At 44.4% G+C, this 21842-nt stretch overlaps 1 protein-coding gene across 3 annotated transcripts in view; it reads right to left on the reverse strand.

Annotated features, from left to right (window-relative positions):
* Positions 1 to 21842, reverse strand: part of dgki (diacylglycerol kinase, iota) — a 558727-nt gene that overhangs the window by 100789 nt on the left and 436096 nt on the right. For all 3 annotated transcript variants that reach the window (XM_072484255.1, XM_072484256.1, XM_072484254.1), the window contains exon 20: positions 869 to 1068. In XM_072484255.1, the coding sequence (XP_072340356.1) occupies positions 869 to 1068 (200 nt within the window). The remainder of the gene's footprint in view (positions 1 to 868; positions 1069 to 21842) is intronic.

The raw sequence follows: 21842 nt of genomic DNA on the forward strand, positions 1-21842 counted from the left end.
ATTGTGTTTAAATTTACAAACCTGGTGACTGTAGTTATTGGGTAGCCAAAGATCAAAGAATTCGGGTAGTTTTGAAAATTAATAGTGAATTTGAAATGTACTTCGAATCCAGGTCAAGTGGGGCTGGAATTCACCACGCACTAGCCCAGGATATCGGAACGCTTTCCATTTTCAACTTCTTCATTCTTTCCAAAGCAATTTGTTCATCTAATTTAATACTAGTTTCATGGTTGAAATCAGTTCTAAGAGTGAGCATTATCTCCAAGAGCGAAGACTGGTCATAGCCAGTGAGCCCTTTGTAGCTTTTCATTGAACACCCTTCAACACCCGAGTAGCCTTTGACAGCTCATTACCTCTTCACGTCATTGATTAAAAAAAGCTTTTTCCAATCACTCCCACAATTGATGCTCTAGCTGTTTCTCTAGCTGATCTAACCGCAGCCGTTGTTTCCTTCACCTGTTCTATGTGCTCTTTTTCACTGAGTAATAGATGCCTTTAACTTACAGAAAAGATTTTGTTTACATCTTCACTGTCTTTGTGCAGATCCAGTCAGCCTTTGGCTTTTCCTTATCGCACTCTTGATTGCATGCTTGTCTTCCATATATTTAATCTTGATCTTGCAAACTTACCAGTTGTATTCCAAATCAAACTCATCAGCACCCAGTAGGGTGAGCCAATTTACTCACTCTGAGGCATTTGAGTGAAGTTAGTTCTTGTGAAATCTGCCACAAGTTGCAAATTTCTATGATATTCAATTCTATTTGGCAACTGAAGCTTCACACCACTTTCCAAGGCAGGAATATGAAATGATTTTTAAAAAACAATCAGAAAGAACACACTCCATATACGTAGGAAGCAAACCACTCACTCGTTCAGTAATGGCATGGAGGTCCTCCGCTTGCACTTCTGCACCATGTTGGCCTGGTTCCTCAGTGAGATTCGGATGACTGATGGGCTCAGCCGGCATGGCTCCCCGTCCACCTGCATGGGAATCGTCTTGTATGTGGTGAGTGTCACCTCCCGGCACTGGTGGAGGCGTTCCCCGTGACCCCCGACCTGAAGGGCAGCCTGCATGAAACAAGACGAGGATTATCTCTGTCTCCAGGTTTGGATCGAGGCTCTTTGGACAGCAGATCCCCCCAAAATCGCAACAGGTCACATTTAACTGCTGCTCCCTAATGGCAGCTGAGTAACCACCTCCTCGGGACAACTTGCAATTCTGCTCTTGAGAACACAGAATGACAGCAGACTCGTCAATATCAAGTTGTGCAAGATTAAAGAATAGTGTCTGATTCAAGAAGCCTGATGAACAAAGCTAAAACTATGTGGCAAAATGAAATAATCCTACTCCTTCCCTTGTGGCTACAACAAGTGAAGGAGGACCAGGCGATTTTGAATCATTGTTCCTAAAGCTCCCAATCACTAGTTATAGACTAATTGATGGCGATTGATGGCAATGATTGGTCAATAAGTCACTTATCATTTATCAGGTGACTACTGGAGAGTACAGAGCAAATTAGTGGGATGGTGGTGCCTCCACCTAGCAATAATTAGGTGCCAACCAATGTGAGGACATTGACTGATGTCAAACGGCAAGACAGCGAGCGATACTGCACTGAGAACTGCTGAGTACTAACACCGGAACTGAGAACACCAAGCCATGTCAGATGCTAAACATTGTGAGTGTTGTGTGACAATTGGCTCAATAATAGTGACAAAGTGCACAATAATAGAATCAATAGACTCAGGAACACAGAGTGACAATGGGCTTAGTAACACAGAGTGACAATGGGCTTAGTAACACAGTGACAATGGGGTGAGTAACACAGAGTGACAATGGACTCAGTAACACAGAGTGACAATGGGCTCAGTAACACAGAGTGACAATGGACTGAGTAACACAGAGTGACAATGGACACGGTAACACAGAGTGACAATGGACTGAGTAACACAGAGTGATACTGGGCTCAGTAACACAGAGTGACAATGGACTCAGTAACACAGAGTGACAACGGGCTCAGTAACACAGAGTGACAATGGACTCAGTAACACAGAGTGACAACGGGCTCAGTAACACAGAGTGACAATGGACTGAGTAACACAGAGTGACAATGGACTGAGTAACACAGAGTGACAATGGACTGAGTAACACAGAGTGACAATGGACTCAGTAACAGAGTGACAATGGACTCAGTAACACAGAGTGATACTGGACTCAGTAACACAGAGTGACAATGGACTCCGTAATACAAAGTGACAATGGACTCAGTAACACAGAGAGATACTGGACTCAGTAACACAGAGTGACAATGGACTCCGTAACACAGAGTGACAATGGACTCAGTAACACAGAGCGATACTGGACTCAGTAACACAGAGTGACAATGGACTCAGTAACACAGAGTGATACTGGGCTCAGTAACACAGAGTGACAATGGACTGAGGAACACAGATTGACAATGGACTGAGTAACACAGAGTGACAATGGACTCAGAAACACAGAGTGACAATGGGCTTAGTAACACAGAGTGACAATGGACTGAGTAACACAGAGTGACAATGGACTCAGTAACAGAGTGACAATGGGCTCAGTAACACAGAATGACAATGGACTCAGTAACAGAGTGGCAATGGGCTCAGTAACACAGAGTGATACTGGACTCAGTAACACAGAGTAACAATGGACTCAGTAACACAGAATGACAATGGGCTGAGTAACACAGAGTGATACAGGACTCAGTAACACAGAGTGACAATGGTCTCAGTAACACGGAGTGATGCTGGACTCAGTAACAGAGTGACAATGGACTCAGTAATACAGAGTGACAATGGACTCAGTAACACAGAGAGATACTGGACTCAGTAACACAGAGTGACAATGGACTCCGTAACACAGAGTGACAATGAACTCAGTAACACAGAGTGATATTGGACTCAGTAACACAGTGTGACAATGGACTCAGTAACACAGAGTGACAATGGACTCAGTAACACAGAGGGACAATGGACTCAGTAACACACAGTGACAATGGACTGAGTAACACAGAGTGATACTGGGCTTAGTAACCCAGAGTGACAATGGGCTCAGTAACACAGAGTGACAATGGACTCAGTAACACAGAGTGACAATGGACTCAGTAACACAGAGTGACAATGGACTCAGTAACACAGAGTGACAATGGACTCAGTAACACAGAGTGACAATGGAAACAGTAACACAGAGTGACAATGTTCTCAGTAACAGACTGACAATGGACTCAGTAATACAGAGTGACAATGGAGTCAGTAACACAGAGAGATACTGGACTCAGTAACACAGAGTGACAATGGACTCCGTAACACAGAGTGACAATGAACTCAGTAACACAGAGTGATATTGGACTCAGTAACACAGTGTGACAATGGACTCAGTAACACAGAGTGACAATGTACTCAGAAACACAGAGTGACAATGGACTCAGTAACACAGAGTAACAATGGACTCAGTAACACAGAATGACAATGGGCTGAGTAACACAGAGTGATACAGGACTACAGAGTGATACAGGACTCAGTAACACAGAGTGACAATGGTCTCAGTAACACGGAGTGATGCTGGACTCAGTAACAGAGTGACAATGGACTGAGTAAAACAGATTTAAATGGGGTGAGTAACACAGAGTGACAATGGACTCAGTAACACAGAGTGACAATGGACTCAGTAACACAGAGTGACAACAGGCTCAGTAACACAGAGTGACAATGGACTGAGTAACACAGAGTGACAATGGACTCAGTAACACAGAGTGACAATGTTCTCAGTAACAGACTGACAATGGACTCAGTAATACAGAGTGACAATGGAGTCAGTAACACAGAGAGATACTGGACTCAGTAACACAGAGTGACAATGGACTCCGTAACACAGAGTGACAATGAACTCAGTAACACAGAGTGATATTGGACTCAGTAACACAGTGTGAGAATGGACTCAGTAACACAGAGTGACAATGGACTGAGGAACACAGATTGACAATGGGCTGAGTAACACAGAGTGATATTGGACTCAGTAACACAGAGTGACAATGTACTCAGAAACACAGAGTGACAATGGACTCAGTAACACAGAGTAACAATGGACTCAGTAACACAGAATGACAATGGGCTGAGTAACACAGAGTGATACAGGACTCAGTAACACAGAGTGACAATGGTCTCAGTAACACGGAGTGATGATGGACTCAGTAACAGAGTGACAATGGACTGAGTAAAACAGATTTAAATGGGGTGAGTAACACAGAGTGACAACGGACTCAGTAACACAGAGTGACAATGGATTCAGTAACACAGAGTGACAATGGACTGAGTAACACAGAGTGACAATGGACTGAGTAACACAGAGTGACAATGGACTCAGTAACACAGAGTGACAATGTTCTCAGTAACAGAGTGACAATGGACTCAGTAATACAGAGTGACAATGGAGTCAGTAACGCAGAGAGATACTGGACTCAGTAACACAGAGTGACAATGGGCTCAGTAACACAGAGTGACAATGAACTCAGTAACACAGAGTGATACTGGACTCAGTAACACAGTGTGACAATGGACTCAGTAACACAGAGTGACAATGGACTCAGTAACACAGAGTGACAATGTACTCAGAAACACAGAGTGACAATGGACTCAGTAACACAGAGTGATACTGGACTCAGTAACACAGTGTGACAATGGACTGAGTAACACAGAGTGACAATGGACTCAGTAACGCAGAGTGACAATGGACTCAGTAACACAGAGTGACAATGGATTCAGTAACACAGAGTGACAATGGACTGAGTAACACAGAGTGACAATGGACTGAGTAACACAGAGTGACAATGGACTCAGTAACACAGAGTGACAATGTTCTCAGTAACAGAGTGACAATGGACTCAGTAATACAGAGTGACAATGGAGTCAGTAACGCAGAGAGATACTGGACTCAGTAACACAGAGTGACAATGGACTCAGTAACACAGAGTGACAATGAACTCAGTAACACAGAGTGATACTGGACTCAGTAACACAGTGTGACAATGGACTCAGTAACACAGAGTGACAATGGACTCAGTAACACAGAGTGACAATGTACTCAGAAACACAGAGTGACAATGGACTCAGTAACACAGAGTGATACTGGACTCAGTAACACAGTGTGACAATGGACTCAGTAACACAGAGTGACAATGGACTCCGTAACACAGAGTGACAATGAACTCAGTAACACAGAGTGATACTGGACTCAGTAACACAGTGTGACAATGGACTCAGTAACACAGAGTGACAATGGACTCAGTAACACAGAGTGACAATGTACTCAGAAACACAGAGTGACAATGGACTCAGTAACACAGAGTAACAATGGACTCAGTAACACAGAATGACAATGGACTGAGTAACACAGAGTGACAATGGACTCAGTAACACAGTGTGACAATGGACTCAGTAACACAGAGTGACAATGGACTGAGGAACACAGATTGACAATGGGCTGAGTAACACAGAGTGATATTGGACTCAGTAACACAGTGTGACAATGGACTCAGTAACACAGAGCGACAATGGACTCAGTAACACAGAGTGACAATGTACTCAGAAACACAGAGTGACAATGGACTCAGTAACACAGAGTGACACTGGACTCAGTAACACAGAGTGACAACAGGCTCAGTAACACAGAGTGACAATGGACTCAGTAACACAGAGTGACAATGGACTGAGCAACACAGAGTGATGCTGGACTCAGTAACACAGAGTGACAATGGACTCAGTAACACAGTTTGACAATGGGGTGAGTAACACAGAGTGATACTGGACACAGTAACACAGAGTGACAATGGACTCAGTAACACAGAGTGACAATGGGCTCAGTAACACAGAGTAATACTGGACTCAGTAACGCAGAGTGACAATGGACTGAGGAACACAGATTGACAATGGACTGAGTAACACAGAGTGACAATGGACTCAGTAATGCAGAGTGACAATGGGCTCAGTAACACAGAGTGATACTGGACTCAGTAACGCAGAGTGACAATGGACTGAGGAACACAGATTGACAATGGACTGAGTAACACAGAGTGACAATGGACTCAGTAACACAGAATGACAATGGACTGAGTAACACAGAGTGACAATGGACTGAGGAACACAGATTGACAATGGACTGAGTAACACAGAGTGACAATGGACTCAGTAACGCAGAGTGATACTGGACTTAGTAACACAGAGTAACAATGGACTCAGTAACACAGAATGACAATGGGCTGAGTAACACAGAGTGATACAGGACTCAGTAACACAGAGTGACAATGGTCTCAGTAACACGGAGTGATGCTGGACTCAGTAACAGAGTGACAATGGACTCAGTAATACAGAGTGACAATGGACTCAGTAACACAGAGAGATACTGGACTCAGTAACACAGAGTGATACTGGACTCAGTAACACAGAGTGACAATGGACTGAGTAACACAGAGTGACAATGTGCTGAGTAACACAGAGTGACAATAGACTGAGTAACACAGATTGACAATGGACTCAGTAACACATAGTGACAATGGACTCAGTAACATAGAGTGACAATGGACTCAGTAACACATAGTGACAATGGACACAGTAACATAGAGTGACAATGGACTCAGTAACACAGAGTGACAATGGACACAGTAACACAGAGTGACAATGGACTCAGTAACACAGAGTGACAATGGACTGAGTAACACAGAGTGATACTCGGCTTAGTAACCCAGAGTGACAATGGGCTCAGTAACACAGAGTGACAATGGACTCAGTAACACAGAGTGACAATGGATTCAGTAACACAGAGTGACAATGGACTGAGTAACACAGAGTGACAATGGACTGAGTAACACAGAGTGACAATGGACTCAGTAACACAGAGTGACAATGTTCTCAGTAACAGAGTGACAATGGACTCAGTAATACAGAGTGACAATGGACTCAGTAACACAGAGAGATACTGGACTCAGTAACACAGAGTGATACTGGACTCAGTAACACAGAGTGACAATGGACTCAGTAACACAGAGTGACAATGGACTCAGTAACACAGAATGACAATGGGCTGAGTAACACAGAGTGATACTGGACTCAGTAACACAGAGTGACAATGGACTGAGGAACACAGATTGACAATGGGCTGAGTAACACAGAGTGATATTGGACTCAGTAACACAGTGTGACAATGGACTCAGTAACACAGAGTGACAATGGACTCAGTAACACAGAGTGACAATGTACTCAGAAACACAGAGTGACAATGGACTCAGTAACACAGAGTAACAATGGACTCAGTAACACAGAATGTCAATGGGCTGAGTAACACAGAGTGATACAGGACTCAGTAACACAGAGTGACAATGGTCTCAGTAACACGGAGTGATGCTGGACTCAGTAACAGAGTGACAATGGACTGAGTAAAACAGATGTAAATGGGGTGAGTAACACAGAGTGACAATGGACTCAGTAACACAGAGTGACAATGGACTCAGTAACACAGAGTGACAACAGGCTCAGTAACACAGAGTGACAATAGACTCAGTAACACAGAGTGACAATGGACTGAGCAACACAGAGTGATACTGGACACAGTAACACAGAGTGACAATGGACTCAGTAACACAGAGTGACAATGGGCTCAGTAACACAGAGTAATACTGGACTCAGTAACGCAGAGTGACAATGGACTGAGGAACACAGATTGACAATGGACTGAGTAACACAGAGTGACAATGGACTCAGTAACGCAGAGTGACAATGGGCTCAGTAACACAGAGTAATACTGGACTCAGTAACGCAGAGTGACAATGGACTGAGGAACACAGATTGACAATGGACTGAGTAACACAGAGTGACAATGGACTCAGTAACACAGAGTGACAATGGACTCAGTAACACAGAGTGACAATGGACTCAGTAACACAGAATGACAATGGACTGAGTAACACAGAGTGACAATGGACTCAGTAACACAGAGTGACAATGGACTCCGTAACACAGAATGACAATGGGCTGAGTAACACAGAGTGACAATGGACTCAGTAACACAGAATGATATTGGACTCAGTAACACAGAGTGACAATGGACTCAGTAACACAGAGTGACAATGGACTCAGTAACACAGAGTGACAATGTACTCAGAAACACAGAGTGACAATTGACTCAGACCTTGGGGAAGGTGGGACCTCTACAGACAGGATGGTCTACATCTGAACCTGAGGGGCACAAATATCCTGGGGGGGAGATTTGTTAGTGCTCTTTGGGGGGGTTTAAACTAATGCAGCAGGGGCATGGGAACCTGGATTGTAGTTTTAGGGTAAGGGACAATGAGATTATAGAGGTCTGGAGCACAGATTTGACGTCGCAGGAGGGGGCCAGTGATCAGGTAGGTGGTTTGAAGTGTGTCTACTTCAATGCCAGGAGTATACGAAACAAGGTAGGGGAACTGGCAGCATGGGTTGGTACCTGGGACTTCGATGTTGTGGCCATTTCGGAGACATGGATAGAGCAGGGACAGGAATGGATGTTGCAGGTTCCGGGGTTTAGGTGTTTTAGTAAGCTCAGAGAAGGAGGCAAAAGAGGGGGAGGTGTGGCGCTGCTAGTCAAGAGCAGTATTAAACAAAAGAACAAAGAACAAAGAAATATACAGCACAGGAACAGGCCCTTCGGCCCTCCAAGCCCGTGCCGACCATACTGCCCGACTAAACTACAATCTTCTACACTTCCTGGGTCCGTATCCTTCTATTCCCATCCTATTCATATATTTGTCAAGATGCCCCTTAAATGTCCCTATCGTCCCTGCTTCCACTACCTCCTCCGGTAGCGAGTTCCAGGCACCCACTACCCTCTGCGTAAAAAACTTGCCTCGCACATCTACTCTAAACCTTGCCCCTCAAATTACGGTGGCGGAGAGGATGCTAGATGGGGACTCTTCTTCCGAGGTAGTATGGGCTGACGTTAGAAACAGGAAAGGAGAGGTCACCCTGTTGGGAGTTTTTTTATAGGCCTCCTAATAGTTCTAGGGATGTAAAGGAAAGGATGGCGAAGATGATTCTGGATATGAGCGAAAGTAACAGGGTAGTTATTATGGGAGACTTTAACTTTCCAAATATTGACTGGAAAAGATATAGTTCGAGTACAATAGATGGGTCGTTTTTTGTACAGTGTGTGCAGGAGGGTTTCCTGAAACAATATGTTGACAGGCCAACAAGAGGCGAGGCCACGTTGGATTTGGTTTTGGGTAATGAACCAGGCCAGGTGTTGGATTTGGAGGTAGGAGAGCACTTTGGGGACAGTGACCACAATTCGGTGACGTTTACGTTAATGATGGAAAGGGATAAGTATACACCGCAGGGCAAGAGTTATAGCTGGGGGAAGGGCAATTATGATGCCATTAGACGTGACTTGGGGGGGATAAGGTGGAGAAGTAGGCTGCAAGTGTTGGGCACACTGGATAAGTGGGGCTTGTTCAAGGATCAGCTACTGCGTGTTCTTGATAAGTATGTACCGGTCAGACAGGGAGGAAGGCGTCGAGCGAGGGAACCGTGGTTTACCAAGGAAGTGGAATCTCTTGTTAAGAGGAAGAAGGAGGCCTATGTGAAGATGAAGTGTGAAGTTTCGGTTGGGGCGATGGATAGTTACAAGGTAGCGAGGAAGGATCTAAAGAGAGAGCTAAGACGAGCAAGGAGGGGACATGATAAGTATTTGGCAGGAAGGATCAAGGAAAACCCAAAAGCTTTCTATAGGTATGTCAGGAATAAGCGAATGACTAGGGAAAGAGAAGGACCAGTCAAGGACAGGGATGGGAAATTGTGTGTGGAGTCTGAAGAGATAGGCGAGATACTAAATGAATATTTTTCGTCAGTATTCACTCAGGAAAAAGATAATGTTGTGGAGGAGAATGCTGAGCCCCGGGCTAATAGAATAGATGGCATTGAGGTACGTAGGGAAGAGGTGTTGGCAATTCTGGACAGGCTGAAAATAGATAAGTCCCCGGGACCTGATGGGATTTATCCTAGGATTCTATGGGAGGCCAGGGAAGAGATCGATGGACCTTTGGCTTTGATTTTTATGTCATCATTGGCTACAGGAATAGTGCCAGAGGACTGGAGGACAGCAAATGTGGTCCCTTTGTTCAAAAAGGGGAGCAGAGACAACCCCGGCAACTATAGACCGGTGAGCCTCACATCTGTAGTGGGTAAAGTCTTGGAGGGGATTATAAGAGACAAGATTTATAATCATCTAGATAGGAATAATATGATCAGGGATAGTCAGCATGGCTTTGTGAAGGGCAGGTCATGCCTCACAAACCTTATTGAGTTCTTTGAGAAGGTGACTGAACAGGTAGACGAGGGTAGAGCAGTTGATGTGGTGTATATGGATTTCAGCAAAGCGTTTGATAAGGTTCCCCACGGTAGGCTATTGCAAAAAATACGAAGGCTGGGGATAGAGGGTGATTTAGAGATGTGGATCAGAAATTGGCTAGCTGAAAGAAGACAGAGGGCGGTGGTTGATGGGAAATGTTCAGAATGGAGTACAGTCACAAGTGGAGTACCACAAGGATCTGTTCTGGGGCCGTTGCTGTTTGTCATTTTTATCAATGACCTAGAGGAAGGCGCAGAAGGGTGGGTGAGTAAATTTGCAGACGATACTAAAGTCGGTGGTGTTGTCGATAGTGTGGAAGGATGTAGCAGGTTACAGAGGGATATAGATAAGCTGCAGAGCTGGGCTGAGAGGTGGCAAATGGAGTTTAATGTAGAGAAGTGTGAGGTCATTCACTTTGGAAGGAATAACAGGAATGCGGAATATTTGGCTAATGGTAAAGTTCTTGAAAGTGTGGATAAGCAGAGGGATCTAGGTGTCCATGTACATAGATCCCTGAAAGTTGTCACCCAGGTTGATAGGGTTGTGAAGAAGGCCTATGGAGTGTTGGCCTTTATTGGTAGAGGGATTGAGTTCCGGATTCGGGAGGTCATGTTGCAGCAGTACAGAACTCTGGTACGGCCGCATTTGGAGTATTGCGTACAATTCTGGTCACCGCATTATAGGAAGGACGTGGAGGCTTTGGAGCGGGTGCAGAGGAGATTTACCAGGATGTTGCCTGGTATGGAGAGAAAATCTTATGAGGAAAGGCTGATGGACTTTAGGTTGTTTTCGTTGGAGAGAAGAAGGTTAAGAGGAGACTTAATAGAGGCATACAAAATGATCAGGGGGTTGGATAGGGTGGACAGTGAGAGCCTTCTCCCGCGGATGGATATGGCTGGCACGAGGGGACGTAACTTTAAACTGAGGGGTAATAGATATAGGACAGAGGTCAGAGGTAGGTTCTTTACGCAAAGAGTAGTGAGGCCGTGGAATGCCCTACCTGCTACAGTAGTGAACTCGCCAACATTGAGGGCATTTAAAAGTTTATTGGATAAACATATGGATGATAATGGCATAGTGCAGGTGAGATGGCTTTTGTTTCGGTGCAACATCGTGGGCCGAAGGGCCTGTACTGCGCTGTATTGTTCTATGTTCTATAACACAGAGTGACAATGGACTGAGTAACACAGAGTGACAATGGACTGAGTAACACAGAGTGACAATGGACTCAGTAACACAGAGTGACAATGGACTCAGTAACACAGTGACAATGGACTCAGTAACACAGTTTGACAATGGGGTGAGCAACACAGAGTGACAATAGGCTCAGTAACACAGAGTGACAATGGACTCAGTAACACAGAGTGACAATAGGCTCAGTAACACAGAGTGACAATGGACTCAGTAACACAGAGTGACAATGGACTGAGTAACACAGAGTGATACTGGACACAGTAACACAGAGTGACAATGGACTGAGTAACACAGAGTGACAATGGACTCAGTAACACAGAGTGACAATGGACTCAGTAATACAGAGTGACAATGGACTCAGTAACACAGAGTGATACTGGACTCAGTAACACAGAGTGACAATGGACTCAGTAACACAGAGTGACACGGGACTCAATAACACAGAGTGACAATGGACTCAGTAACAGAGTGGCAATGGGCTCAGTAACACAGAGTGATACTGGACTCAGTAACACAGAGTAACAATGGACTCAGTAACACAGAATGACAATGGGCTGAGTAACACAGAGTGATACAGGACTCAGTAACACAGAGTGACAATGATCTCAGTAACACGGAGTGATGCTGGACTCAGTAACAGAGTGACAATGGACTCAGTAACACAGAGTGACAATGGACTGAGCAACACAGAGTGATGCTGGACTCAGTAACACAGAGTGACAATGGACTCGGTAACACAGTTTGACAATGGAGTGAGTAACACAGAGTGATACTGGACTCAGTAACAGAGAGTGAGAATGGACTCAGTAACACAGAGTGACAATGGACTCAGTAACACAGAGTGACAATGGACTCATTAATACAGAGTGAGAATGGACTCAGTAGCACAGAGTGGCAATGGACTCAGTAACACAGAGTGATACGGGACTCAGTAACACAGAGTGACAATGGACTGAGTAACACAAGAGTGCTATTGGACTCAGTAACACAGTGTGACAATGGACTCAGTAACACAGTTTGACAATGGGGTGAGTAACACAGAGTGATACTGGACTCAGTAACACAGAGTGACAATGGACTCAGTAACATAGAGTGACAATGGGCTCAGTAACACAGAGTGATACTGGACTCAGTAACAGAGAGTGAGAATGGACTCAGTAACACAGAGTGACAATGGACTCAGTAACACAGAGTGACAATGGACTCATTAATACAGAGTGAGAATGGACTCAGTAACACAGAGTGACAATGGACTCAGTAGCACAGAGTGGCAATGGACTCAGTAACACAGAGTGATACGGGACTCAGTAACACAGAGTGACAATGGACTGAGTAACACAAGAGTGCTATTGGACTCAGTAACACAGTGTGACAATGGACTCAGTAACAGAGAGTGAGAATGGACTTATTAACACAGAGTGACAATGGACTCAGTAACAGAGAGTGAGAATGGACTCAGTAACACAGAGTGACAATGGACTCAGTAACACAGATTGACAATGGACTGAGTAACACAGAGTGATATTGGACTGAGTAACACAGAGTGCTATTGGACTCAGTAACACAGAATGACAATGGACTGAGTAACACAGATTGATAATGGACTGAGTAACACAGAGTGCTATTGGACTCAGTAACACAGAGTGGCAATAGACTCAGTAACAGAGAGTGAGAATGGACTCTAACACAGAGTGATACTGGACTCAGTAACACAGAGTGACAATGGACTCAGTAACAAAGAGTGACAATGGACTCAGTAACACAGAGTGATACTGGGCTCAGTAACCCAGAGTGACAATGGACTCAGTAACACAGAGGGATAATTGACTCAGTAACAGGGTGACCATGGACTCAGTAACACAGAGTGACAATGGACTCAGTAACACAGAGTGACAATGGACTTAGTAACAGGGTGACAATGGACTCAGTAACACAGAATGACAATGGGCTGAGTAACACAGAGTGATATTGGACTGAGTAACACAGTGTGACAATGGACTGAGTAACACAGAGTGACAATTGACTCAGTAACACTGAGTGACAATGGACTCAGAAACACAGAGTGACAATGGACTCAGTAACACAGAGTGGCAATGGACTCAGTAACACAGAGTGACAATGGACTCAGAAACACAGAGTGACAATGGACTTAGTAACAGGGTGACAATGGACTCAGTAACACAGAATGACAATGGGCTGAGTAACACAGAGTGATATTGGACTGAGTAACACAGAGTGACAATGGACTGAGTAACACAGATTGACAATGGACTGAGTAACACAGAGTGCTATTGGACTCAGTAACACAGAGTGACAATGGACTCAGTAAGAGAGTGAGAATGGACTCAGTAACACAGAGTTACAATGGACTCAGTAACAGAGAGTGAGAATGGACTCAGTAACACAGAGTGATACTGGGCTCAGTAACACAGAGTGACAATGGACTCAGTAACACAGAGTGACAATGGACTCAGTAACACAGAGTGGCAATGGACTCAGTAACAGAGAGTGAGAATGGACTCAGTAACACAGAGTGATACTGGACTCAGTAACACAGAGTGACAATGGACTCATGAACACAGAGTTATACTGGACTCAGTAACACAGAGTGACAATGGACTCAGTCACACAGAGTGACAATGGACTCAGTAACACAGAGTGACAATGGACTGAGTAACACAGAGTGACAATGGACTCAGTAACACAGAGTGACAATGGACTTAGTAACAGAGTGACAATGGACTGAGTAACACAGAGTGACAATTGACCCAATAACACAGAGTGACAATGGGCTCAGTAACACAGAGTGACAATGGGCCTGGCAACACAGAGTGATGATGGATTGAGTAACACAGAGTGACAATGGACTCAGTAACACAGAGTAATACTGGGCTCAGTAACCCAGAGTGACAATGGACTCAGTAACACAGAGTGACAATGGACTCAGTAACACAGAGTGACAATGGACTCAGTAACACAGAGTGACAATGGACTCAGTAACACAGAGTGACAATGGACTCAGTAACACAGAGCGACAATGGACTCAGTAACACAGAGTGATACGGGACTCAGTAACACAGAGTCACAATGGACTCAGTAACATAGAGTGACAATGGGCTCAGTAACACAGAGTGATACTGGACTCAGTAACAGAGAGTGAGAATGGACTCAGTAACACAGAGTGACAATGGACTCATTAATACAGAGTGAGAATGGACTCAGTAAAACAGAGTGACAATGGACTCAGTAGCACAGAGTGGCAATGGACTCAGTAACACAGAGTGATACGGGACTCAGTAACACAGAGTGACAATGGACTCAGTAACATAGAGTGACAATGGGCTCAGTAACACAGAGTGATACTGGACTCAGTAACAGAGAGTGAGAATGGACTCAGTAACAGAGAGTGAGAATGGACTCAGTAACACAGAGTGACAATGGACTCAGTAACACAGAGTGACAATGGACTCATTAATACAGAGTGAGAATGGACTCAGTAACACAGAGTGACAATGGACTCAGTAACAGAGAGTGAGAATGGACTCGGTAACACAGAGTGACAATGGACTCAATAACACAGATTGACAATGGACTGAGTAACACAGAGTGATATTGGACTGAGTAACACAGAGTGCTATTGGACTCAGTAACACAGAATGACAATGGGCTGAGTAACACAGAGAGATACTGGACTCAGTAACACAGAGTGACAATGGACTGAGTAACACAGATTGACAATGTACTGAGTAACACAGAGTGCTATTGGACTCAGTAACACAGAGGGATAATTGACTCAGTAACAGGGTGACCATGGACTCAGTAACACAGAGTGACAATGGACTTAGTAACAGAGAGTGAGAATGGACTCTAACACAGAGTGATACTGGACTCAGTAACACAGAGTGACAATGGACTCAGTAACACAGAGTGACAATGGACTCAGTAACACAGAGTGATACTGGGCTCAGTAACCCAGAGTGACCATGGACTCAGTAACACAGAGTGACAATGGACTCAGTAACACAGAGTGACAATGGACTCAGTAACAGTTTGACAATGGACTCAGTAACACAGAGTGACAATTGACTCAGTAACACAGAGTGACAATGGACTCAGAAACACAGAGTGACAATGGACTGAGTAACACAGAGTGATATTGGACTGAGTAACACAGAGTGCTATTGGACTCAGTAACACAGAATGACAATGGGCTGAGTAACACAGAGAGATAATGGACTCATTAATACAGAGTGACAATCGACTTAGTAACAGTGTGACAATGGACTCAGTAACACAGAATGACAATGGGCTGAGTAACACAGAGTGATACTGGACACAGTAACACAGAGTGACAATGGACTGAGTAACACAGATTGACAATGGACTGAGTAACACAGAGTGCTATTGGACTCAGTAACACAGAGTGACAATGGACTCAGTAAGAGAGTGAGAATGGACTCAGTAACACAGAGTTACAATGGACTCAGTAACAGAGAGTGAGAATGGACTCAGTAACACAGAGTGACAATGGACTCAGTAACACAGAGTGACAATGGACTCATTAACACAGAGTGACAATGGACTCAGTAACACAGAGTGATACTGGGCTCAGTAACACAGAGTGACAATGGACTCAGTAACACAGAGTGACAATGGACTCAGTAACACAGAGTGGCAATGGACTCAGTAACAGAGAGTGAGAATGGACTCAGTAACACAGAGTGATACTGGACTCAGTAACACAGAGTGACAATGGACTCAGTAACACAGAGTGACACGGGACTCAATAACACAGAGTGACAATGTACTCAGAAACACAGAGTGACAATGGACTGAGTAACACAGAGTGACAATGGACTCAGTAACAGAGTGACAATGGGCTCAGTAACACAGAGTGACAATGGACTCAGTAACAGAGTGGCAATGGGCTCAGTAACACAGAGTGATACTGGACTCAGTAACACAGAGTACCAATGGACTCAGTAACACAGAATGACAATGGGCTGAGTAACACAGAGTGATACAGGACTCAGTAACACAGAGTGACAATGATCTCAGTAACACGGAGTGATGCTGGACTCAGTAACAGAGTGACAATGGACTCGGTAACACGGTTTGACAATGGGGTGAGTAACACAGAGTGATACTGGACTCAGTAACAGAGAGTGAGAATGGACTCAGTAACACAGAGTGACAATGGACTCAGTAACACAGAGTGACAATGGACTCATTAATACAGAGGGAGAATGGACTCAGTAGCACAGAGTGGCAATGGACTCAGTAACATAGAGTGATACGGGACTCAGTAACACAGAGTGACAATGGACTGAGTAACACAAGAGTGCTATTGGACTCAGTAACACAGTGTGACAATGGACTCAGTAACACAGTTTGACAATGGGGTGAGTAACACAGAGTGATACTGGACTCAGTAACAGAGAGTGAGAATGGACTCAGTAACACAGAGTGACAATGGACTCAGTAACACAGAGTGACAATGGACTCATTAATACAGAGTGAGAATGGACTCAGTAACACAGAGTGACAATGGACTCAGTAGCACAGAGTGGCAATGGACTCAGTAACACAGAGTGATACGGGACTCAGTAACACAGAGTGACAATGGACTGAGTAACACAAGAGTGCTATTGGACTCAGTAACACAGTGTGACAATGGACTCAGTAACAGAGAGTGAGAATGGACTTATTAACACAGAGTGACAATGGACTCAGTAACAGAGAGTGAGAATGGACTCAGTAACACAGAGTGACAATGGACTCAGTAACACAGATTGACAATGGACTGAGTAACACAGAGTGCTATTGGACTCAGTAACACAGAATGACAATGGGCTGAGTAACACAGAGAGATACTGGACTCAGTAACACAGAGTGACAATGGACTGAGTAACACAGATTGACAATGGACTGAGTAACACAGAGTGCTATTGGACTCAGTAACACAGAGTGGCAATGGACTCAGTAACAGAGAGTGAGAATGGACTCTAACACAGAGTGATGCTGGACTCAGTAACAGAGTGACAATGGACTCAGTAACACAGAGTGACAATGGACTGAGCAACACAGAGTGATGCTGGACTCAGTAACACAGAGTGACAATGGACTCGGTAACACAGTTTGACAATGGGGTGAGTAACACAGAATGATACTGGACTCAGTAACAGAGAGTGAGAATGGACTCAGTAACACAGAGTGACAATGGACTCAGTAACACAGAGTGACAATGGACTCATTAATACAGAGTGAGAATGGACTCAGTAGCACAGAGTGGCAATGGACTCAGTAACACAGAGTGATACGGGACTCAGTAACACAGAGTGACAATGGACTGAGTAACACAAGAGTGCTATTGGACTCAGTAACACAGTGTGACAATGGACTCAGTAACACAGTTTGACAATGGGGTGAGTAACACAGAGTGATACTGGACTCAGTAACACAGAGTGACAATGGACTCAGTAACATAGAGTGACAATGGGCTCAGTAACACAGAGTGATACTGGACTCATTAATACAGAGTGAGAATGGACTCAGTAACACAGAGTGACAATGGACTCAGTAGCACAGAGTGGCAATGGACTCAGTAACACAGAGTGATACGGGACTCAGTAACACAGAGTGACAATGGACTGAGTAACACAAGAGTGCTATTGGACTCAGTAACACAGTGTGACAATGGACTCAGTAACAGAGAGTGAGAATGGACTTATTAACACAGAGTGACAAAGGACTCAGTAACAGAGAGTGAGAATGGACTCAGTAACACAGAGTGACAATGGACTCAGTAACACAGATTGACAATGGACTGAGTAACACAGAGTGATATTGGACTGAGTAACACAGAGTGCTATTGGACTCAGTAACACAGAATGACAATGGGCTGAGTAACACAGAGAGATACTGGACTCAGTAACACAGAGTGACAATGGACTGAGTAACACAGATTGACAATGGACTGAGTAACACAGAGTGCTATTGGACTCAGTAACACAGAGTGGCAATGGACTCAGTAACAGAGAGTGAGAATGGACTCTAACACAGAGTGATACTGGACTCAGTAACACAGAGTGACAATGGACTCAGTAACACAGAGTGACAATGGACTCAGTAACACAGAGTGATACTGGGCTCAGTAACCCAGAGTGACAATGGACTCAGTAACACAGAGGGATAATTGACTCAGTAACAGGGTGACCATGGACTCAGTAACACAGAGTGACAATGGACTCAGTAACACAGAGTGACAATGGACTTAGTAACAGTGTGACAATGGACTCAGTAACACAGAGTGACAATTGACTCAGTAACACTGAGTGACAATGGACTCAGAAACACAGAGTGACAATGGACTCAGTAACAGGGTGACAATGGACTCAGTAACACAGAATGACAATGGGCTGAGTAACACAGAGTGATATTGGACTGAGTAACACAGAGGGACAATGGACTGAGTAACACAGATTGACAATGGACTGAGTAACACAGAGTGCTATTGGACTGAGTAACACAGAGTGACAATGGACTCAGTAAGAGAGTGAGAATGGACTCAGTAACACAGAGTTACAATGGACTCAGTAACAGAGAGTGAGAATGGACTCAGTAACACAGAGTGATACTGGGCTCAGTAACACAGAGTGACAATGGACTCAGTAACACAGAGTGACAATGGACTCAGTAACACAGAGTGGCAATGGACTCAGTAACAGAGAGTGAGAATGGACTCAGTAACACAGAGTGATACTGGACTCAGTAACACAGAGTGACAATGGGCTCAGTAACATAGAGTGACAATGGACTCATGAACACAGAGTTATACTGGACTCAGTAACAGAGTGACAATGGACTGAGTAACACAGAGTGACAATTGACCCAATAACACAGAGTGACAATGGGCTCAGTAACACAGAGTGACAATGGGCCTGGCAACACAGAGTGATAATGGATTGAGTAACACAGAGTGACAATGGACTCAGTAACACAGAGTAATACTGGGCTCAGTAACCCAGAGTGACAATGGACTCAGTAACACAGAGTGACAATGGACTCAGTAACACAGAGTGACAATGGACTCAGTAACACAGAGTGACAATGGACTCAGTAACACAGAGTGACAATGGACTCAGTAACACAGAGCGACAATGGACTCAGTAACACAGAGTGATACGGGACTCAGTAACACAGAGTCACAATGGACTCAGTAACATAGAGTGACAATGGGCTCAGTAACACAGAGTGATACTGGACTCAGTAACAGAGAGTGAGAATGGACTCAGTAACACAGAGTGACAATGGACTCAGTAACACAGAGTGACAATGGACTCATTAATACAGAGTGAGAATGGACTCAGTAACACAGAGTGACAATGGACTCAGTAGCACAGAGTGGCAATGGACTCAGTAACACAGAGTGATACGGGACTCAGTAACACAGAGTGACAATGGACTGAGTAACACAAGAGTGCTATTGGACTCAGTAACACAGAGTGACAATGGACTCAGTAACATAGAGTGACAATGGGCTCAGTAACACAGAGTGATACTGGACTCAGTAACAGAGAGTGAGAATGGACTCAGTAACAGAGAGTGACAATGGACTCAGTAACACAGAGTGACAATGGACTCATTAATACAGAGTGAGAATGGACTCAGTAACACAGAGTGACAATGGACTCAGTAACAGAGAGTGAGAATGGACTCGGTAACACAGAGTGACAATGGACTCAGTAACACAGATTGACAATGGACTGAGTAACACAGAGTGATATTGGACTGAGTAACACAGAGTGCTATTGGACTCAGTAACACAGAATGACAATGGGCTGAGTAACACAGAGAGATACTGGACTCAGTAACACAGAGTGACAATGGACTGAGTAACACAGATTGACAATGGACTGAGTAACACAGAGTGCTATTGGACTCAGTAACACAGAGGGATAATTGACTCAGTAACAGGGTGACCATGGACTCAGTAACACAGAGTGACAATGGACTCAGTAACACAGAGTGACAATGGACTTAGTAACAGAGAGTGAGAATGGACTCTAACACAGAGTGATACTGGACTCAGTAACACAGAGTGACAATGGACTCAGTAACACAGAGTGACAATGGACTCAGTAACACAGAGTGATACTGGGCTCAATAACCCAGAGTGACCATGGACTCAGTAACACAGAGTGACAATGGACTCAGTAACACAGAGTGACAATGGACTCAGAAACACAGAGTGACAATGGACTCAGTAACACAGAGTGGCAATGGACTCAGTAACACAGAGTGACAATGGACTCATTAATACAGAGTGACAATGGACTTAGTAACAGTGTGACAATGGACTCAGTAACACAGAATGACAATGGGCTGAGTAACACAGAGTGATACTGGACACAGTAACACAGAGTGACAATGGACTCAGTAACACAGAGTGGCAATGGACTCAGTAACAGAGAGTGAGAATGGACTCAGTAACACAGAGTGATACTGGACTCAGTAACACAGAGTGACAATGGGCCTGGCAACACAGAGTGATAATGGATTGAGTAACACAAAGTGACAATGGACTCAGTAACACAGAGTAATACTGGGCTCAGTAACCCAGAGTGACAATGGACTCAGTAACACAGAGTGACAATGGACTCAGTAACACAGAGTGACAATGGACTCAGTAACACAGAGTGACAATGGACTCAGTAACACAGAGCGACAATGGACTCAGTAACACAGAGTGATACGGGACTCAGTAACACAGAGTCACAATGGACTGAGTAACACAGAGTGATAATGGACTGAGTAACACAGAGTGACAATGGACTGAATAACACAGAGTGACAACGGACTCAGTAACACAGAGTGACAATGGACTGAGCAACACAGAGTGACAATGGACTGAGCAACACAGAGTGATGCTGGACTCAGTAACACAGAGTGACAATGGACTCGGTAACACGGTTTGACAATGGGGTGAGTAACACAGAGTGATACTGGACTCAGTAACAGAGAGTGAGAATGGACTCAGTAACACAGAGTGACAATGGACTCAGTAACACAGAGTGACAATGGACTCATTAATACAGAGGGAGAATGGACTCAGTAGCACAGAGTGGCAATGGACTCAGTAACACAGAGTGATACGGGACTCAGTAACACAGAGTGACAATGGACTGAGTAACACAAGAGTGCTATTGGACTCAGTAACACAGTGTGACAATGGACTCAG

The sequence above is a fragment of the Scyliorhinus torazame genome, chromosome 19, assembly GCF_047496885.1.
Source record: "Scyliorhinus torazame isolate Kashiwa2021f chromosome 19, sScyTor2.1, whole genome shotgun sequence".
In the NCBI taxonomy this organism is placed as follows: Eukaryota; Metazoa; Chordata; class Chondrichthyes; order Carcharhiniformes; family Scyliorhinidae; genus Scyliorhinus; species Scyliorhinus torazame.